At 29.1% G+C, this 19,903-nt stretch overlaps 2 protein-coding genes across 2 annotated transcripts; both read left to right on the top strand.

Annotated features, from left to right (window-relative positions):
- The first annotated feature begins 311 nt into the window (after nt 1–311).
- Nucleotides 312–14,369, top strand: mute (gon-4 like protein muscle wasted). Its single transcript, XM_029307865.2, has 14 exons — nt 312–1,098; nt 1,319–1,609; nt 2,532–2,809; nt 3,045–3,223; nt 6,797–6,996; nt 7,094–7,405; nt 7,761–8,079; nt 8,703–9,353; nt 9,437–9,593; nt 9,769–10,315; nt 11,163–11,391; nt 11,651–12,221; nt 12,884–13,080; nt 13,167–14,369. The coding sequence occupies exons 1-14, from the start codon at nt 650–652 to the stop codon at nt 13,215–13,217; spliced, it is 4,431 nt and encodes a 1,476-aa protein (XP_029163698.1). The 5' UTR covers nt 312–649; the 3' UTR covers nt 13,218–14,369.
- A 337-nt stretch (nt 14,370–14,706) lies between these two features.
- On the top strand, nt 14,707–19,815 carry mRpS29 (mitochondrial ribosomal protein S29). Its single transcript, XM_029307861.2, has 6 exons — nt 14,707–15,011; nt 16,083–16,412; nt 16,900–16,992; nt 17,064–17,200; nt 17,860–18,207; nt 19,521–19,815. Exons 1-6 carry the CDS (start codon nt 14,996–14,998, stop codon nt 19,755–19,757), a joined length of 1,161 nt encoding a protein of 386 aa, XP_029163694.1. The 5' UTR covers nt 14,707–14,995; the 3' UTR covers nt 19,758–19,815.
- Nucleotides 19,816–19,903: the final 88 nt, after the last annotated feature.

Here is a 19,903-nt window from a genome sequence, read left to right as displayed (position 1 = left end):
AAAAACTAAAAATTAATTAAACGACTTAGACTTAGATGATAATAATAATGAAACATTTAATTATAATAGGTCAGGTTAATATTTTATTTATTTATTTATTTATAACATCATAAAATTCTGTCCTTTCCGAAATACGCGAACGCTACGAAAAGATAAATCTCGTACATGCCGCCGGACGAGTTCATGAGCATGAGACGCTCTTATCTGGGAACGTATTAATAGTTACTGCATTGACCACTACTACGATATGGCGCTGAAATCAGTGAGAATGCTGGTCTCTCCTTCATCCAGACCTTTGGCGATCTGTCTATTAATCTGTGTTGGCGATCTGTCTGTGATTGAAAAGACAATTATTACAATCAATAAAAAGTGTAGAACAGAGAGTGCAAGTGCAAGTAAAACAGAGAACAGATCTAACCTTTCGTGAACATCAGTGATTAGGTTAATTTAAAAGTCGCACGCGAGTACATACTTCAAAATTAAAAAAAAGTTAGAAATTAAAAATTGAAGACATGTTACATTATTTCACTATCCATCAAATTCGAAATTGCGACAGAGATTTTTGGAAGAATACAAGCTCGCACAAATTTCGGAAGAATCCAAGCAGCTGAGGTTTCTAATCATACCTGCGGGTTTGGTCAAAATAATAATGGAAAAATCCACAAGTAAGAAAACTATTATACAGAAAAATGAGACCGACACGTCGATATCTTCAATCTCGTTCGGTGAATCGCCCAGAAAATGCAACCTCTCCTTCTCGATCAACTTCGACTTCAACGACGTCGACAGCGAAAATTCTACGGATTCCGAAAATGCGGATTTGCAAATCGACATATCCGAGGTTGACAATTACGAGCCGTCTAGCAAGCATAAAAGGGAGGCTATCGAGGAAGCATCGGTGCTTAATAAAATGGAGGAGGAAATTGAGAGGCAGCTTGATGCCAAAGCTGCCAAGATTAATTTAACTGCTACTAATGTGAAAAATATACTGAAACACGTGATTCCTTATGAACATTTGATGACGATGATACAAAAGTGGCTACAGGATACAGAGGACGATGTCAACTTTGGTCCTAAACTCACACGAGCCAAAGCAAAGTGCGTATTGTTTTTTATTATATATTTTCTATATTTTTATATTTAATATTTATATTTTATATTTTATATTTTATATTTATTTTATATATTATATTTTATATTTTATATATTTTTTTATATTTTATATTTATATTTTTCCAATTTATACATAGAAATGTTATATTTATTGTTAACCAATACCTGATATCATTGGATGATACTTTTGAATTGGTCTTTTTAGGAAATTGGCAGCTGCACAGGTCAACATTCCATGGCCGATTACTACAACTCAAAAAGCTTCGTCGGAAGTGCAAGCTCTGATTCAGGAAGAACTGCCAGAGGATTCATCGGATGAAGAATATAATCCTGATCATGATAAACATACTGAGAGCGATGATGATAGAGACATGGATAATACAAGCAACGAATCACAACAATCAACATCAACAAATAATAGAAATGTGATTTGTCCTGAGCAACAAAGATCGTCGGATATACGATACGATCCTGAAGGAATTTTTAAAATACCAGCGTATGTATCATTTATAATTTATATATACGTTGCTATAACAGAAGCTAATTTTTAATTGTAATCCGAGAAACTTTTCAGACTTTTTAATTATTGCCCTACTATATATATATATATATATATATATATATATATATATATATATTTTATGGAGTACTCTTTGAGTTATAAAGCTTACTTTGAGGTGAGGAGACTTTGTCTTATAACTCAAAAAGTACTTGAGATAAAAATGTTTTATTATAGTGTTTTGGAAAGCTCTCGATATCAGCTACAAGAATATGTAATGAAAAGTAGGTGGTTCCATTTAGGAAATTAAAGGTGACCACATGACCCTCAAGCAACTATTCAAGGTCAAACTAATGGCACCACCTTATGTCCTTTTCGAAACCATACAACTTTTGTCTAAAACATTTTTTTCTACAATCAAAAATAAAAAACTTATTTGGGGTGGAACATTAAAATGGGACACTCTGTATAATAATATTATATATAAATCTAAATCACTAGAAAGGCGTAAAGAGCCATACGCGGTTGTTACTGCGCACATTTCCAACGAAACAAAGTTTTTGTTGGAAAATAAACCGTGCATAAGGCACGTGTTATTCTCGGTATACTACCAAGATTTTTAAAGTTTGAAATAATCTCATACTTGAGATTTAATTTCAAAAACCCCTTAACCCCCCTTACGGAAATAAATAAATAAATAAATGCGAGAGAAAAATATAGATCCGAAAGTCGCTGAATCGAACCCGAGACCTTTTGCTTGCCGGGCGACTACTCTTCCAACTGAGCTATTCAGACCCTTCGACTCTATACCTTTCTTTGCTTGTATATAATCTAAGTGACGCCTATTCGCCGGCGTGTGTATAATATTATTATATATTATTTAATTATATTAATTCCAATAATAATTGTTATATTTTAGTATTCCACATGTTGTAACAGAGGAAGAGAGTATCGGTCAGAGAACACGCTCTAAATTATCTTTAAGTGAAACTTCTTTGGAGGAAATAGAACAAGCATTTATACCACCTGACATAACTGTTGACATGATGACTGATGATTGGGATTGTGAGCTAGATGAAGATTGGGATAACTTTTTGAAAGAATTTACACAACCTTTAACACAAGAACTGGCTGTAGAAGATGATCCAGAAGCAGATCCAGAGTATAATATTTTGGAGGATGAAGAAACAGATTTATGTATGTATTTTGCTACTGAACATAATTTTATTCTTACTTTTTTCTTGACACACAAGATCCATTTCTTTAATTTTTAAAATTTTAATTTTAATTTACTTTTAATAATAAAAAAATATTAATAGTGGACAAAAGTATTCTTACTTTTTTCTTGACACACGAGATTCATTTCTTTAATTTTCTTAATTTTAATAATTTAAATTTTAATTTACTTTTAATAATAAAAAAATATTAATAGTGGACAAGGAAGAACTCAGGACGGATAAAGCAGTAGAAGTTCCTCGTAAAGAGCAATACGATTTAATTGCGGAATTACTCGAATTAACTCCTATGTTCTCGACGCAAGAAGAAGAAGAAAAATCAAGGAAAAAAAGGATTCCAGATAATACAACTCCACCGATTGAAACTAATACTATGGTAACAAGAAATTATTTATGTTATAAAGGGTGTCTCATAGGAAATTGCTGAAACTAATCAGCTTTCATTTTTTAATGCATACAGTTATTGAGAAAACCAAAATTGTGTTGGAAAGAGTAAAGTCTTTTTAATAGATATAAATAAAATGTTTGTATACCAGTTTATTTTATTGATATAAAGAGTAATGAAAAAAGTGCTAATAATTATATGATATTAATAAAAAATATATCAATGAAATAAATTGGTATATAAATATAAATTTAACATATATAAGATAGGCAATAAGAGCCAAATCGCGGATGACAGTGCGTTATTCTAAACGAAACTAAATTTTTTCGTTAGAATTAAATACCTGTGCACAAGGCACCAAATTTTTACTTGGACACGGCCAAGATATAAAATTGGAATAATTTCTACAAGAGATTTTTAATTCCATGTATCCCCTATTCCCCCTAAAGAAATAAAGTGCGAGAGAAAAATATAGATCCGAAAGTCGCAGAATCGGGAATCGAACCCGAGACCTTTCGCTTGCCGGGCGACTGCTCTTCCAACTGAGCTATTCAGATCCTTTCGATTCTATACTTTTCTCTGTTATATATATTAATGTTGGTAAATAAACGCCTTTAAGCCAGCGTGTATAAATTAAGAGTTTAACTAGGCTCTGTAATATATAAATATAAATTTAACATATATAAGATAGGCAATAAGAGCCAAATCGCGGATGACAGTGCGTTATTCTAAACGAAACTAAATTTTTTCGTTAGAATTAAATACCTGTGCACAAGGCACCAAATTTTTACTTGGACACGGCCAAGATATAAAATTGGAATAATCTCTACAAGAGATTTTTAATTCCATGTATCCCCTATTCCCCCTAAAGAAATAAAGTGCGAGAGAAAAATATAGATCCGAAAGTCGCAGAATCGGGAATCGAACCCGAGACCTTTCGCTTGCCGGGCGACTGCTCTTCCAACTGAGCTATTCAGATCCTTTCGATTCTATACTTTTCTCTGTTATATATATTAATGTTGGTAAATAAACGCCTTTAAGCCAGCGTGTATAAATTAAGAGTTTAACTAGGCTCTGTAATATATAAATATAAATTTAACATATATAAGATAGGCAATAAGAGCCAAATCGCGGATGACAGTGCGTTATTCTAAACGAAACTAAATTTTTTCGTTAGAATTAAATACCTGTGCACAAGGCACCAAATTTTTACTTGGACACGGCCAAGATATAAAATTGGAATAATCTCTACAAGAGATTTTTAATTCCATGTATCCCCTATTCCCCCTAAAGAAATAAAGTGCGAGAGAAAAATATAGATCCGAAAGTCGCAGAATCGGGAATCGAACCCGAGAACCCTATTTCTTTAGGGGGAATAGGGGATACATGGAATTAAAAATCTCTTGTAGAGATTATTCCAATTTTATATCTTGGCCGTGTCCAAGTAAAAATTTGGTGCCTTGTGCACAGGTATTTAATTCTAACGAAAAAATTTAGTTTCGTTTAGAATAACGCACTGTCATCCGCGATTTGGCTCTTATTGCCTATCTTATATATGTTAAATTTATATTTATATATTACAGAGCCTAGTTAAACTCTTAATTTATACACGCTGGCTTAAAGGCGTTTATTTACCAACATTAATATATATAACAGAGAAAAGTATAGAATCGAAAGGATCTGAATAGCTCAGTTGGAAGAGCAGTCGCCCGGCAAGCGAAAGGTCTCGGGTTCGATTCCCGATTCTGCGACTTTCGGATCTATATTTTTCTCTCGCACTTTATTTCTTTAGGGGGAATAGGGGATACATGGAATTAAAAATCTCTTGTAGAGATTATTCCAATTTTATATCTTGGCCGTGTCCAAGTAAAAATTTGGTGCCTTGTGCACAGGTATTTAATTCTAACGAAAAAATTTAGTTTCGTTTAGAATAACGCACTGTCATCCGCGATTTGGCTCTTATTGCCTATCTTATATATGTTAAATTTATATTTATATATTACAGAGCCTAGTTAAACTCTTAATTTATACACGCTGGCTTAAAGGCGTTTATTTACCAACATTAATATATATAACAGAGAAAAGTATAGAATCGAAAGGATCTGAATAGCTCAGTTGGAAGAGCAGTCGCCCGGCAAGCGAAAGGTCTCGGGTTCGATTCCCGATTCTGCGACTTTCGGATCTATATTTTTCTCTCGCACTTTATTTCTTTAGGGGGAATAGGGGATACATGGAATTAAAAATCTCTTGTAGAGATTATTCCAATTTTATATCTTGGCCGTGTCCAAGTAAAAATTTGGTGCCTTGTGCACAGGTATTTAATTCTAACGAAAAAATTTAGTTTCGTTTAGAATAACGCACTGTCATCCGCGATTTGGCTCTTATTGCCTATCTTATATATGTTAAATTTATATTTATATATTACAGAGCCTAGTTAAACTCTTAATTTATACACGCTGGCTTAAAGGCGTTTATTTACCAACATTAATATATATAACAGAGAAAAGTATAGAATCGAAAGGATCTGAATAGCTCAGTTGGAAGAGCAGTCGCCCGGCAAGCGAAAGGTCTCGGGTTCGATTCCCGATTCTGCGACTTTCGGATCTATATTTTTCTCTCGCACTTTATTTCTTTAGGGGGAATAGGGGATACATGGAATTAAAAATCTCTTGTAGAGATTATTCCAATTTTATATCTTGGCCGTGTCCAAGTAAAAATTTGGTGCCTTGTGCACAGGTATTTAATTCTAACGAAAAAATTTAGTTTCGTTTAGAATAACGCACTGTCATCCGCGATTTGGCTCTTATTGCCTATCTTATATATGTTAAATTTATATTTATATATTACAGAGCCTAGTTAAACTCTTAATTTATACACGCTGGCTTAAAGGCGTTTATTTACCAACATTAATATATATAACAGAGAAAAGTATAGAATCGAAAGGATCTGAATAGCTCAGTTGGAAGAGCAGTCGCCCGGCAAGCGAAAGGTCTCGGGTTCGATTCCCGATTCTGCGACTTTCGGATCTATATTTTTCTCTCGCACTTTATTTCTTTAGGGGGAATAGGGGATACATGGAATTAAAAATCTCTTGTAGAGATTATTCCAATTTTATATCTTGGCCGTGTCCAAGTAAAAATTTGGTGCCTTGTGCACAGGTATTTAATTCTAACGAAAAAATTTAGTTTCGTTTAGAATAACGCACTGTCATCCGCGATTTGGCTCTTATTGCCTATCTTATATATGTTAAATTTATATTTATATATTACAGAGCCTAGTTAACCTCTTAATTGGTATATAAACATTTTAATTATATTCATTAAAAATTATAGCACTTTTTTCATTACTTTTTATCAATAAAATAAACTGATATACAAACATTTTATTTATATCCATTAAAAATTGCAGACTTTCCTCTCTTCAACACAATTTTGTTGTCTCAATAATTGCATTAAAGAATGCATTAAAAAATGACAGCTGATTAGTTTCAGCAATTTCTTATGGGACACCTTGTATGAAAAGGCAGCGATATATAGTCACATTCTCACATTTTCATGCTTTTAGAACTCCTCTATGGTAGACCTTTTACCGGTACTTGCAGAACCTGAATTACCAAAATTAGTAAATTTCGAGCAACGTCTTTTATTAGCCATACAATTTCGGCAACATGTACAATTAATGGCACAGCATTTTGTTATGACTTATATGCATTCGGAATATCATTCGCTAGCAATAACATGTAAACAGAACTTGAATAGTTTAAGGTATAATGAGAAATTACAAAAAATACTGTATAAAGGATAATATAAATCGCATTAAAAAAAAATCAAAATTCTTATAAATGTTCTTGATATTTTTTAGATATTTAAGCAACGGACCGAATTCTGCATTTAATGCAGAAAACTTAGAAGAAGCTTTGAAATTAATATCAACTTGGGAGAATAAATTTTCCGACACACGATTCTATGCAAATTTTAAACGGAACATAATAGATAACGTTGCTAAAATTAAAACATGTACGAATGAGCGAATACATACCGCAGAATTTCTTCCTGAATTAGAACAATTATTCGTCGAAAGTAAGGCTCTTATGTATCCGCAACTTTTGCCACAGATACCTTTCAGAAGTGGAGTTAAACTTAGAAAATCTACATATTTAAAAGCAGAAGAAAAGTGAGTATTTCTTCAAACTTGTGTTTTATATATAAAGTTCTAACATATAATTTTATAATATAATATATATATATATATATATATATATATATATATATAAATTAGTACATTATATATTATATTGTTATGTTATATTTTATATTATGATATATATTAAAATATAATAAAATTTTAATATATAATATATTATAATATATATATATATATATAGATATATATATATATATATTATATATTATAATATAAAATATAACATAACAATATAATATATAATGTACTAATTTATTAATATATTATATTAATATAATATGTTATAATAATTTATTAATATATAATATATTGTAATAATTTTCAGTTTAATTGCACTGGGTATAGAACAATTTTTACCATTTGTTGCATCCAAATCAAGGAAGCTTCGCACAAAGAAAATGCTGTTGAACGATGCCGTTCAACTTATTAGTCACTATCTGTTACCATGTAGAGATCCGCAAAGAATATTACATCATATTAAAAAACGTCGCGTTTCTAAAGATGAAAATCCTGTTAAACATTATTTTGAAAAAGGCTATGCTCCTAGAATAATACATCGCATAACGCTTGATAACAAGCCCAAAGCTCCAAACGATCAACCGATCAATCTTTTACCTTCAAGATGGCAAATATATCTCAATACTGTAAGTATATAGCAATTATAATTTTGTTTACGTTTAATCAAATAGTAATATTTCATATTCAAAATTTTATTTATGTATTGTATTATACACACACATATATATATATATATATATATATATACAGGGTGTTTGGTAACAGGTGGGTCAAAATGTAAGGAGTGATTCTACATGATAAAATAAGACAAAAATCAAGAATGACAAAATTGCGTTCGAGACTTTGTTTATTAATTATAAATATTTTACATTTTGCAAAATATATATCAACTGTTACGATGTAAGTTTTTGTATACTTATGCGTCACAGTGTATTTTGACGGCGACTCTACCGATGTACCTTACGCACGCAAAATATCGGAAAATTGCCGTGCGTCAGGCGCTCTTAATGCGAAGTTTAAAATATTTATAATTAATAAACAAAGTCTCGGACGCAATTTTGTCATTCTTGATTTTCGTCTTATTTTATCATGTAGAACCACTCCTTACATTTTGGCTCACCTGTTGCCGAACACCCTGTATATATATATATATATATATATATATATATATATATATATATATATATAATTGTAACAGCTTAATTTATTATTTTTTAAATTATTTATTAGAAACATTTATTATTTACAGCAAAGAGAGCGCAAAAACAATTTGTTCAACAATAATTATATATTTGACTCAAATGGTAATTTTGGAAAACCATGGGTTAACATGAATGCAATACTGAAATCGTATCCTATTGTCTCTAGTGATCATCCATTAAGAAACCCAGTCATAAATATATTACCGAAAATATTACCTACGACTGTGAATTCAAAAACTTCAACTGCTGACAAGACGGATAGTTCCACTATTAAAAGAAATTCTAAACTCAGTAATGAGAACGATGAAAAAGGAGCAATTGATAATAGTTTACAAACTGCGGAGGTGCTTACAAGAGCAAGTAAAGCCAATAAAAATTTATATTCCATAAAAATAGCTACTGTAGATGCAAAGGTGGCACAGATGGACAAATTACCAGATGAACAGAAAAATAACAATCCTACATTAAGTAGCACATCAACTAGAAGTTCAAAGGTATCCAAGGATATGTCGCAGATATCATCGGGACCACAAATACGCAAAACTACACCTCGATTAGCGAAAACGAGAAGCGCACAGAATATGAAGTTGATGGCTCAAGTTTTAGGTTCCAAGAGTTCAGCTAATTGTACATTAAAATCTAAAGAGAAAGATACCGCAGATAAGAATACCGACGAAAATTTCATCGCATCAAAAGTCGTGAGTTCTATTTTATGTTACATTAAAGAAAATATTGAGTTATCTATATGTCTGTGTAAATTATGTACATTTTTTGCATTCAGGACAATGAAGACGAGATAGCAGAATTAATGTTAGCTAGTACTACAATAATAAAGGATCCTGTAAGTAGAAAGAAGGCTAAACAAACTAGGGAGCTGGAAATTATTAAAAGATTATTGAAAGCTGAGAATCCATTGACTGAAGAAGAGCGTGAAGCAAGTAAGTCAGTTATATATAAATTAATTAATAATTAATAAATTTAATAAACAATAATATATAATAATTTTTAATATATATAACATATTATAAATATATTATAAATATGTAATAATTTTTTATAATATGTATGTATACAATTTTCATATTTTTTAAATTTATATTCAATTTTTTGTAGAATTTGCGGCATCGTATCTTCAAAAACTACACTTGACATTAGAACCTAATAATCCAGAGATATTTAGGGCTGTGATAAAATTGTACTTAGACTATAGCGAAAAACTAGAAAGTATCAACCAGACGGTCATCGACCCGCCATTTCCTGAAGAATTTGCAGCGAACGAAGAGATACAAGATAGCACGATCAAAAAGGATATACTCACAATCAGATTATATCAGGATGTCTGCAAAATATTGCAAAATTATCCAGAAATGTGTACAGACTTTCTATTATTCTTGAAGCCGCATCAAGCCGCGATGATCGGTAAATCTATGGAATATATGATGCTGCAAAAGATGAACGATTTTGTTCATATCGCGCAAATATACTTTGCCAAGCAGCCATCGCGGATAGCGAAAATGATGCAGGCGATTACGCAACTTTCGTCCGATCCACACACAACTCTGGAAACTATTCACACTGTTATGAGTCCGGTCTTCAAGGGTCATCCGCTCATTATGGATTTGTTTTTGCAAGTTCTGCCTACCGCGAAACCTCCTGAAAGGTAACTGAAGGATTGTAACTAGTGTTTGCTGTTATCTAAATAAAATTATATAGATGATCATCTAGATGGAATTTTGCCGTCATTTTTATATATATATTTTTTATATTATTTTATATTATTTTTATATTATTTTTACATTTTTATAGTATTTTTATATACATAATGAAAATATGTATTATCTATATTTGTATCTTAGATGAAAAAAAGTATTATCTTTACTAAAGATATACTAATAAAGATACTAAAGATAATACTAAAGATATTATAACAATATAGAAAGATATAATTCGCTGTGAGAGCCTATCGTGGATGTACCTGCACGTAATTTGCTTAACCATTTGCTAAGACAAGTTGAGGAACAATCTCGAATTTGAGATCTGAATTTCTTGGTTTCCTTTATCCCCCTAGAGTGATGTAGACTAAAGATATCATCTTTACTAAATTATTTACAATAATTTTCAGATAATTTTGGTTTAGCATCATAGCGCATAAAAATATTTAAATAGTAAAACTTAAGCAATAAGCGATAAAAATTTATAAATAAAAATATGAATACATATGTTTTTATATGCCTTTTATAATTTACATTTTTTTATAACTTAAAATTAGTCTTAAAAATTATTATCTAGAAAATTATCTAGATGAATTGCTATATAATTTTATATCTTTTATCTGGATATATTTAAAACAAAATCATCTTCATCTTATTTAATATGAATTTACATATTTTTAACTCATTTTTATCTAGCTAATTTTAAAATCATCTAAGCACAACACTGTATATAAATAATCTCAACAAGAATTATACAATATTAATTGTATATCAATTTTTTTGATATTTTTTCAGCTTATTTGTACCTCATATGTTTGAAAACTTGACGTGTCCGTTGGGACCCTACGATAAGAACACAACTTACATCGAGAATGCACCAGAGTTATATGAAAATATTGAATTACCCACAGCGACGTGTCAAGAGGATCCATATGGTGGAGAAAATTGTAAATGCGATTGTCATAACATAGACGACTCGAGTCTTAAAAGCAATTCGGAGCATTGTGTTTCCTGCGGTACACGGGTATTTTTTAATTTTTTATATCTGTTTTTTCTTTTTATAAATAGATTCAATATAAGGAGATTGCTAGGCCAACTTACGAGACAAACAAATAAAGTTTTTAATTTATTACATTAATTAAATTAATATATAAAAATAATTAATGTAATAAATTAAAAACTTTATTTGTTTGTCTTGTAAGTTGGTCTAATAATTTCCTTATATTGTTAAAAGCTAGAAAGAGATTCATTTTAATTCAAAATTTTTTTGTGTTTTTTTATAGTTTCTCAATGGAAGAATTTATCTTCAAACTCCTGAAGGTTTGCGACCTGCAAAAATTACATTTCCCGGAGAACACCAGGAGAAATTGGAAAATATTGCGCGAGTATCGTTAAAAATTGCTGATAAAGTCGCTCCGTCATCAATCTCGTCGAAGAAACGGCGAAAGTCATCGAAGAATGAGTCCAGTCACGAAGAAGTTTGCCAGAAGAAATATTCGCCATTAAAGGATAATGAAGATAACGAGAAAGCAGCAGCAAAGTCTAAAAAGAGTGTCAAGCTTGCACTTAAAGCAGATCAGAAGAAGACTTTGAAGAGAATAGGCAATGTAGATGACGCGACTGCGAATAAAAAGATAAGGATGACTCACTGCAGGAGTAAACGAGAGAAGAAGACTGAAGAAATGGATGTCTTATTGGAACATAGTGAACTTGATATTGCGGAGCATGAGAAAACGAATGATAATATTAGAGAAACAGAAGGAAACAGCTGTATGCAGTTGTCAGTGCAGGATAATTCATCGAGTGTTGAACTTGTACAATCTGCTACAAGCAACAGTACCGATTGTGATTTAAGTAAGTTATATGTATATGCAGGGTGTTTCATGGGAAATTGCTGAAACTAATCAGTTGTCATTTTTTAATGCATACAGTTATTGTGAAAAAAAAAAATTTTAATGGATATAAATAAAATGTTTATATATCAGTTTATTTTATTGATAAAAAGTAATGAAAAAAGTGCTATAATGTTTAATAGATAAATAAAATGTTTATATACCAGCTTATTTTAGTGATAAAAAGTAATGAAAAAAGTGTTAATAATAACATAAAATCACATAAACTAATAATTAATATTTTCAATAGTGCCAGATTTAATAGCAGCTATTAAAAGGATTGTCAAACATAATTAAAAATGACATGTTAGAATAAGTTTTTACAAGTTTTTGTAAAAGAACAGAATTTTGTACAAATTCAAATGGTGTGCACTTTGAAAATATTTATCATTAGTTTACATATGTGATTATTAGCATTTTTTTCATTACTTTTTTTCAATAAAATAAACTGGTATACAAACATTTTATTTATAGCCATTAAAAACTGCAGACTTCTCTTTTCAACACAATTTTTGTTTTCTCACTAACTGCATACATTAAAAAATGACAGCTGATTAGTAAAATGTTATTATTAATAGAAGAAGTAAAGAGTATTTGAAAAATATCAATTTTTTTCATTTTTAGATTGTAAAAATACGAGTACAGAAACAGCAGTCGGTGTAAAAACGACAATCGACAATAATATTCAGTCTGATTTAACGAGCAATAAACCGTGGACACGTCAGGAAGACATGATTCTGCTACAAAGCGTTAAAAAAGAATATTCTGAAAATTCATTTCTATTAGTTAGTGCAAAATTAAATAATCGTACTGTTGATGAGGTAATCTTTTTATCTCTAAAATTCTACATTCTTATATTATACATTTTACAATTTATTCATGACTAAATGACTAATTTCTGTTGTAGGTGAAGGAGAGATGCCAAACTTTACTTTCTTTATTACAGAAAATAATGTAAATATATATATATATATATATATATATATATATATATATATATATATATATATTACAGAAAATAATGTAAATATAAATATAAATTATATATATATATATATATATATATATATATAATATAATAAAAAAATATATATAAAAAATATATAAAAAAATACAGGGTGTCCCAGAATTGATAGTAAAAAAATAGGCATATTCTACAAGTCAAAATAAGGTAAAATTGTCCTATAAACATATGTCCGGAAACGCACCCCCTCTGAGCTACAGCCCCCCAAAGTTTCCCCCAAAAACTTGAATTTTCCGTATATTGTCTAAACTTGGACTTAGAATTTTATGAAAATTGGTACATACACATTTCTTTATGCGTTTTATTCATTTTTATTATCAAAAATTTTCTAACAAAATTTCGAAGGGGGTTTTAGGGGGGGAAGGTTACTTTTCAATATGACAAAACTTATGTGTGGATGCAATAAATTTGAAATACATTACAGTTTATGACGGAAAATACAAAAATAAGCATTTTTTGACTCTTTGATTTTTTTCATACAACAAACCGTTTTTGAGATAATCGACTACATAGTTCGCGCAAAACTTGCTCGTAGATTGAGCCGTAGGGTACAGATAAAGGTGTCTTTATTGTTAAGTCGATTATCTCAAAAACGGTTTGTTGTATGAAAAAAATCAAAGAGTCAAAAAATGCTTATTTTTGTATTTTCCGTCATAAACTGTAATGTATTTCAAATTTATTGCATTCACACATAAGTTTTGTCATATTGAAAAGTAATCTTTCCCCCCTAAAACCCCCTTCGAAATTTTGTTAGAAAATTTTTGATAATAAAAATGAATAAAACGCATAAAGAAATGTGTATGTACCAATTTTCATAAAATTCTATGTCCAAGTTTAGACAATATACGGAAAATTCAAGTTTTTTGGGGAAACTTTGGGAGGTTGTAGCTCAGAGGGGGTGCGTTTCCGGACATATGTTTATAGGACAATTTTACCTTATTTTGACTTGTAGAATATGCCTATTTTTTTTACTATCAATTCTGGGACACCCTGTATATATATATGTATTTTGAAGCTATATAATATGTATTTTAGAACATAATAATGGCACATGAGAGTAATATAGTAAAATTATTTATTTATTAATTAGTAGTTATTATTTCTAAATTTCTTTTCTACTAATAAAGAATTCGTTCTACATTAGAATATAAAATAAAAAAAAATGATCGATTCCGAAATTTAATTTTGCTTAAAAATTGCAGTATTCAAATGTGAATTTTTTTGCAAGAATTATAAAGAATTTTAAATAATTCACGTTAATATAACGTAATTTTTATTTTATATTTCTCATATCTTTTTTATAAAGAGTTTAGAATTTTTAATAAAAGCTTTTCATGCATGAATACGATTGGTCGTCAAATAGAGGAATTTTTGGATTTCAAAAATTTCCGCCTATTCAATTAGCCAATCGCATCGCGTTGTGTCTATTTAATTCTGCGTCACGTGATTAGATCCTAGTTCATTCATGAGTTCGTATTCTATTCCGAATCATGAAACAATCGGCGATTTTATTAATATCAAATATTAATCACTCGCGAGTGTTGAATTCGTGAAAAGTATAAGTTTCATAAATAGCGATTATAGCGAGAAAAAGCATTTATCATTTCCGATTTTATAATTTGTGACTCGACCTAACCTTACATAACCTAAAAAAAAAATTGTGGAGAAGAATCTGGAACGTATTCTTCGAACGAAATAATAAATAACGCACGATGTCTTTGCGTTTGTGTAAGATTTTCTCTTATGTCAATATTTTTTCTTAAATTTACCGATCATAAAATCATTTACTCTATCAGTGACGTTTCGTTGCACACATATACAGAATGTCTCATTTTTATCTTAAATTAATATTAATTAATATCAATTTATTAATATTATAATTTATTATTTTTAATCTTAAATTAATATTAATTTATTAATATTACAATGTATTATTTTTATCATATAATATATAATTTATTAATTAATATATTCAACCTTTAGAGGACGGGCGTATTTTTTCGTAAACTTTTGTAATTTGAAGTAAGAATTTTTATATCTTTATTATAGTGTTGTACTATGAAAAATAAGCGACCCTTATAGAGCCAATATATTAGTTTCCCGTTCGGTACGGTAATAAAAATAGAAAAATTTCACAGAACCATTATAAGATTATAATTATCGAAGAGTTCATCTTTTATCTTAAATCGAATGAGAAAAATAGCCATTTAAAAAAAATTACGTTATGAAAATATATTTCGAGAATTTCATAGGGTTAAAATAATAATCAATACATAAAAAGGAATGTTTTTATTTGTAATACATATATTTTTTTAAGTTGACCAACAATATTACAGAATTACACAAAATAATGCAGTTGAAAAACAAAATATGATAGATATTTGTTTTAACAAAATTTTTTTCACTAAAATATATATGAGTATATCTATCATCAACTGATGTAATCCGTAAAAACTTGAGTTTTTAAATAAAATTTCAATTCAAATTACTAAAAACACCCTTATATAAAATATTTAAAGTGAAAATAGTTCAAAACCAAAATATTAGCTTCCCGTCCTCTAAAGGTTAATATAATCTTAAAATTTTTATATTAACCTTTAAATGACCTTCAAATTTGACCCCAAAGTTAAGATCAATATCACCATTAGATGACCCTGTTTAAATCCTATAACTTTTGTTTGAAATATTTTTTTCTATGACTGTTACGAGGATAGATTAAAATGGGACACCCTGTACATAGTGCACCCTTATTACTATTTCTGTTATAATAATTTCTTACAAGTATTTGTACGATTTCAGATTCATTCGTGAGAAGAATACGAAAAACGCATGGCAGAAAATTCAGCACAGCTGCAGAAGTAAAGGATGAGCCAGTGAGTCAAATAAATTCTTTTCGCACAGCTGAAAGCAATCCGGTTAATCACAATACGGACCACATTGCCAGATTATATACAGTACCGACAGATATTCAACAGCAACTCTTTCAGTATGGTGGATTAAATAAGACATTTATGAAACAGGTTACTACTTTTCGAGAGTGCTCGATACTAGTCAGGCAACCTGCAGTTGAGATTATGTCTTATCTCAATCAGACTGACTATACAAGGCCTGTCAACAAATATGTGTTGTGTATCCTTTGAAAAACAGAGATATAAACAGATAGATAGAAATAAAGAATGGCATTATAATTTTTTTACATTGTTAAAATTACGAAATAGCTTTATATTTTTATAATTTTTGTGAGTTTTATAGATTTTATATATAAGAGTGTTCCATTTTTAGAAAACGATATTTTGAACAACTTTAATTAATATCTTGTAAACTTAATTTTCACAACTTTTTATATTGAATATTGCGAAGAATTGATTTTATAAAAAATTAAAGTACCATTTAAAGAAATTAAGTTGATTCTCAAATAACCTTAGAAATTCAAAAAATTATCAACTTTTTATCCCTTAGAAACTTTGTATAAAATATTTTAATAATTTCTTCATCAGCTACAACTATAGCGTTAAAGATATTCAATTTTATTAATTAACATAGGACATTCTGTATATGTTACAAATAATAAATATTTTATACATAAAAAAAAAAACCTTAACAGATTATTAAACAGATGGGAAGTTTGGAGTAGGAAAATCTATCGCGTTAAGTCACATATTACACTATGCCTTCATGCAGAAATATGTGCTTGTTCACATATACTGGGGTATGTTAAGTAAATGACACATTATTGTTCATGGATGCATTACAATTATAAATTTATTATTTGTTTTTCAGCTATGCATTGGTTTAGGGATATGAAGGAAGTCGCGACTTCAGTATTATCCCCAGGCTGCATAGATTTGCCCATCGATGCTGGATCATGGTTGAAACACTTCAAATCTCAAAATTCAAAGTTGCTCCCACAATTGGACGTAAGTCTATTCCGTCATGTTTTGATACTGGTAGATTTAAACTCGAGTTTACTCTATTCTATGATGATACTTTGTCGAAGTACTTGCATTGTATTCAGTGTTGTGTTTAGATGATTTTAAAATTAGATAAAGATAAGAAAATATGTAAATTTATTTAGATAAGATGAAGATGATTTTGTGTTAAATTTATCTAGATAAAAGATAAAATTATATGGCAAAACCATCTAGATAACTTCCAGATATCATTTTTAAGACCACTTATGTAAACAGTTTTAAAAAATGTAAATTATAAAATTTTATGGTGCAATAATTGTTAGTGTTTAATGAAAAATTTTAAACTTAGCTAGATAAAGATGAGATAAAAATATGGAAATTAATCTTAGATGAGTTGAAGATAATTTTGTTTTAAATATATCTAGATAAAAGATATAAAATTATATTTATCTAGGTAATTTTTAGATAATATTATTTTTAAGATTGCTTATACATATAAGCACAGTTATAAAAAAATGCAAACTATAAAAATGTTGTTATAGATAATACATATTTTTATTATTATCTATATAAAGATAACATAATGCCAAAGTTTCATCTAGATGATCATCTACATAATTTTATTTAGACAACAGCAAACACTGATTGCATATTCGTTTTTACAGCTGAGAATATCGAAGGATTATGAGTGGAATCAGCGCGAAACGACCTCGCAAGGTACACCTATCTTGGAACTCGTCGAGTTCGGCATAAGCCGCGTCAAGTATGCTTGCGGTGTGGTGGATGCGCTTATAAGAGAGCTGAAGCTCGCCAGCACGGCCGGCAGGTGCAAGACTTTGGTCATGATAGACGGATTCAATGCATTTACGTCGAGTTACACGCGGATCCGTGACGATAACAAAGCGATGGTTCTGCCCAAGCAAGTGTCCTTGGCAATACCGTTTTTAGATATCACGAAAAGCGATTGGTGCAACGGTGCTGTTGTACTATCAGTAGACCAAACAGCGAATAAGGTATAATTCTCTTTATCTTCTTTGATAAATTGAAATTAGATATGCAAGAAACTCAGGGTTGGGTAAAAGTTCATAACTTTTAACTTAGCTTAATTAATTTAAAATGTTAATTTTTAATTTTAACTAATTATTTTTGATCTTAAACTTATTCACTTTTTTCCTAAGTTAAATTTTTTAATTTCTGAATACCATTGTTGTTTTTTTATAAGTTAAAAACGTATTATTTTGAAAAGTATTATTAATTTTTATGTTCATTTGTCATCAATTGTATACTAAAAAAAATGTTTTTATATAAAAATCAAAATTTCTTTGTTATTTGTTATTATAAATTTTAAAAGAATTAACGAACAAAATTCTAATTTAATATAAATAATGTTTATAAAAATTAATTTTTGATTTAACTTCAGTTAATTTAATCTTAACTTTACTTTAACTGAATTAATTTTTGGTTCATACTTTTAACTTAACTAAATTAATTTTATAAGCAACTAACTTTAATTTAATTAAAAATAAATTATTAACTTACCCAACCCTGAAAAAATCTCGCATTAATCTTATACAGTGTTGTACTTAGATAATTTTAAAATTAGCTAGATAAAGTTGAGATAAAAATATGTAAGTTTATTTGTTAGATAAGATGATTTTGTTTTAAATATATCTAGATAAAAGACAAAAGTATATTCATCTAGATAAATTCCAGATAATATTATTTTTAAGATCGCTTATGTAAACAGTTATTAAAAGATTAAATTATAAAGGGAATATAAAAATATAATTATATTTTTTAATTTTTATCGCTTAAATTCTACTTAAAATGTTTATGTGCTATGATTATAAATTAAATTATCTAAACATTCTAGATAATTATACCTGAATATTCTAGATACTTTTTTATCTGAATGTTCTGGATAATTTAGTTAAGATAACATTTTTTCATCTAAAATAATGTCAAAATTTCATCTATATAATTTCAGATGATCACCTATATAATTTTATTTAAATAACAGCAAACACTGAATTCTATATGAAATTCGATCCTGATAAAATCTGCTGATTTTCTCATATGTTGTAGCTTTTGATCTGTTAAAAGATGTAATAGGCTCAAAGCTAAAATAATGAATAGTTACTAACAGCTAGTTAAACATGAAAAATTCGAGTATTGTTTGATCAGTTGATTTTACCAAGATTTAATTTCATATAGACTTAGTGTGGGGTTCTTTAATAGAAGATATGAAAGTTTCATATTTAAATATAAAAATTCAGATTTAGAAAATTATATTTAAATAATGATGAAGATTAAAACTTATTTTCAGGAGAGACAAGAATCCTATCTTCCTAGATATTTGCTTGGCAAAGAAGGCTTCGAGCACTTGGATCCTTTCATACCTATTTTGGTTGATGACTACAACGTCGCAGAATTCGACAGTATGATAGAGTATTATAAAGATCGCAAATGGATCAGGAACATAACAGTCAGTGATCAGAAGGAATTAGAACTTATCACTAATAGAAATCCATCCGCCTTAATGGAACAGTGTAAATTTTTATAAAGACAATTGCTCGAACATGGATGTAATTATAATAATAAAGCTTTTAAAGTTCTCAGCATTCCTTTTGTTTTATTAAAATTATAAAACTATTTCCAATTTTATTTGATCTTAAGTTAGAGGCAGGTGAAAGATTTTTAAATAGAAAG

The sequence above is a fragment of the Nylanderia fulva genome, unplaced genomic scaffold, assembly GCF_048542155.1.
Source record: "Nylanderia fulva isolate GAGA-0341 unplaced genomic scaffold, ASM4854215v1 Scaffold105, whole genome shotgun sequence".
In the NCBI taxonomy this organism is placed as follows: Eukaryota; Metazoa; Arthropoda; class Insecta; order Hymenoptera; family Formicidae; genus Nylanderia; species Nylanderia fulva.
Note: the sequence above shows the minus strand (reverse complement) of the source record. Positions and strands in the feature narration are given on the sequence as shown.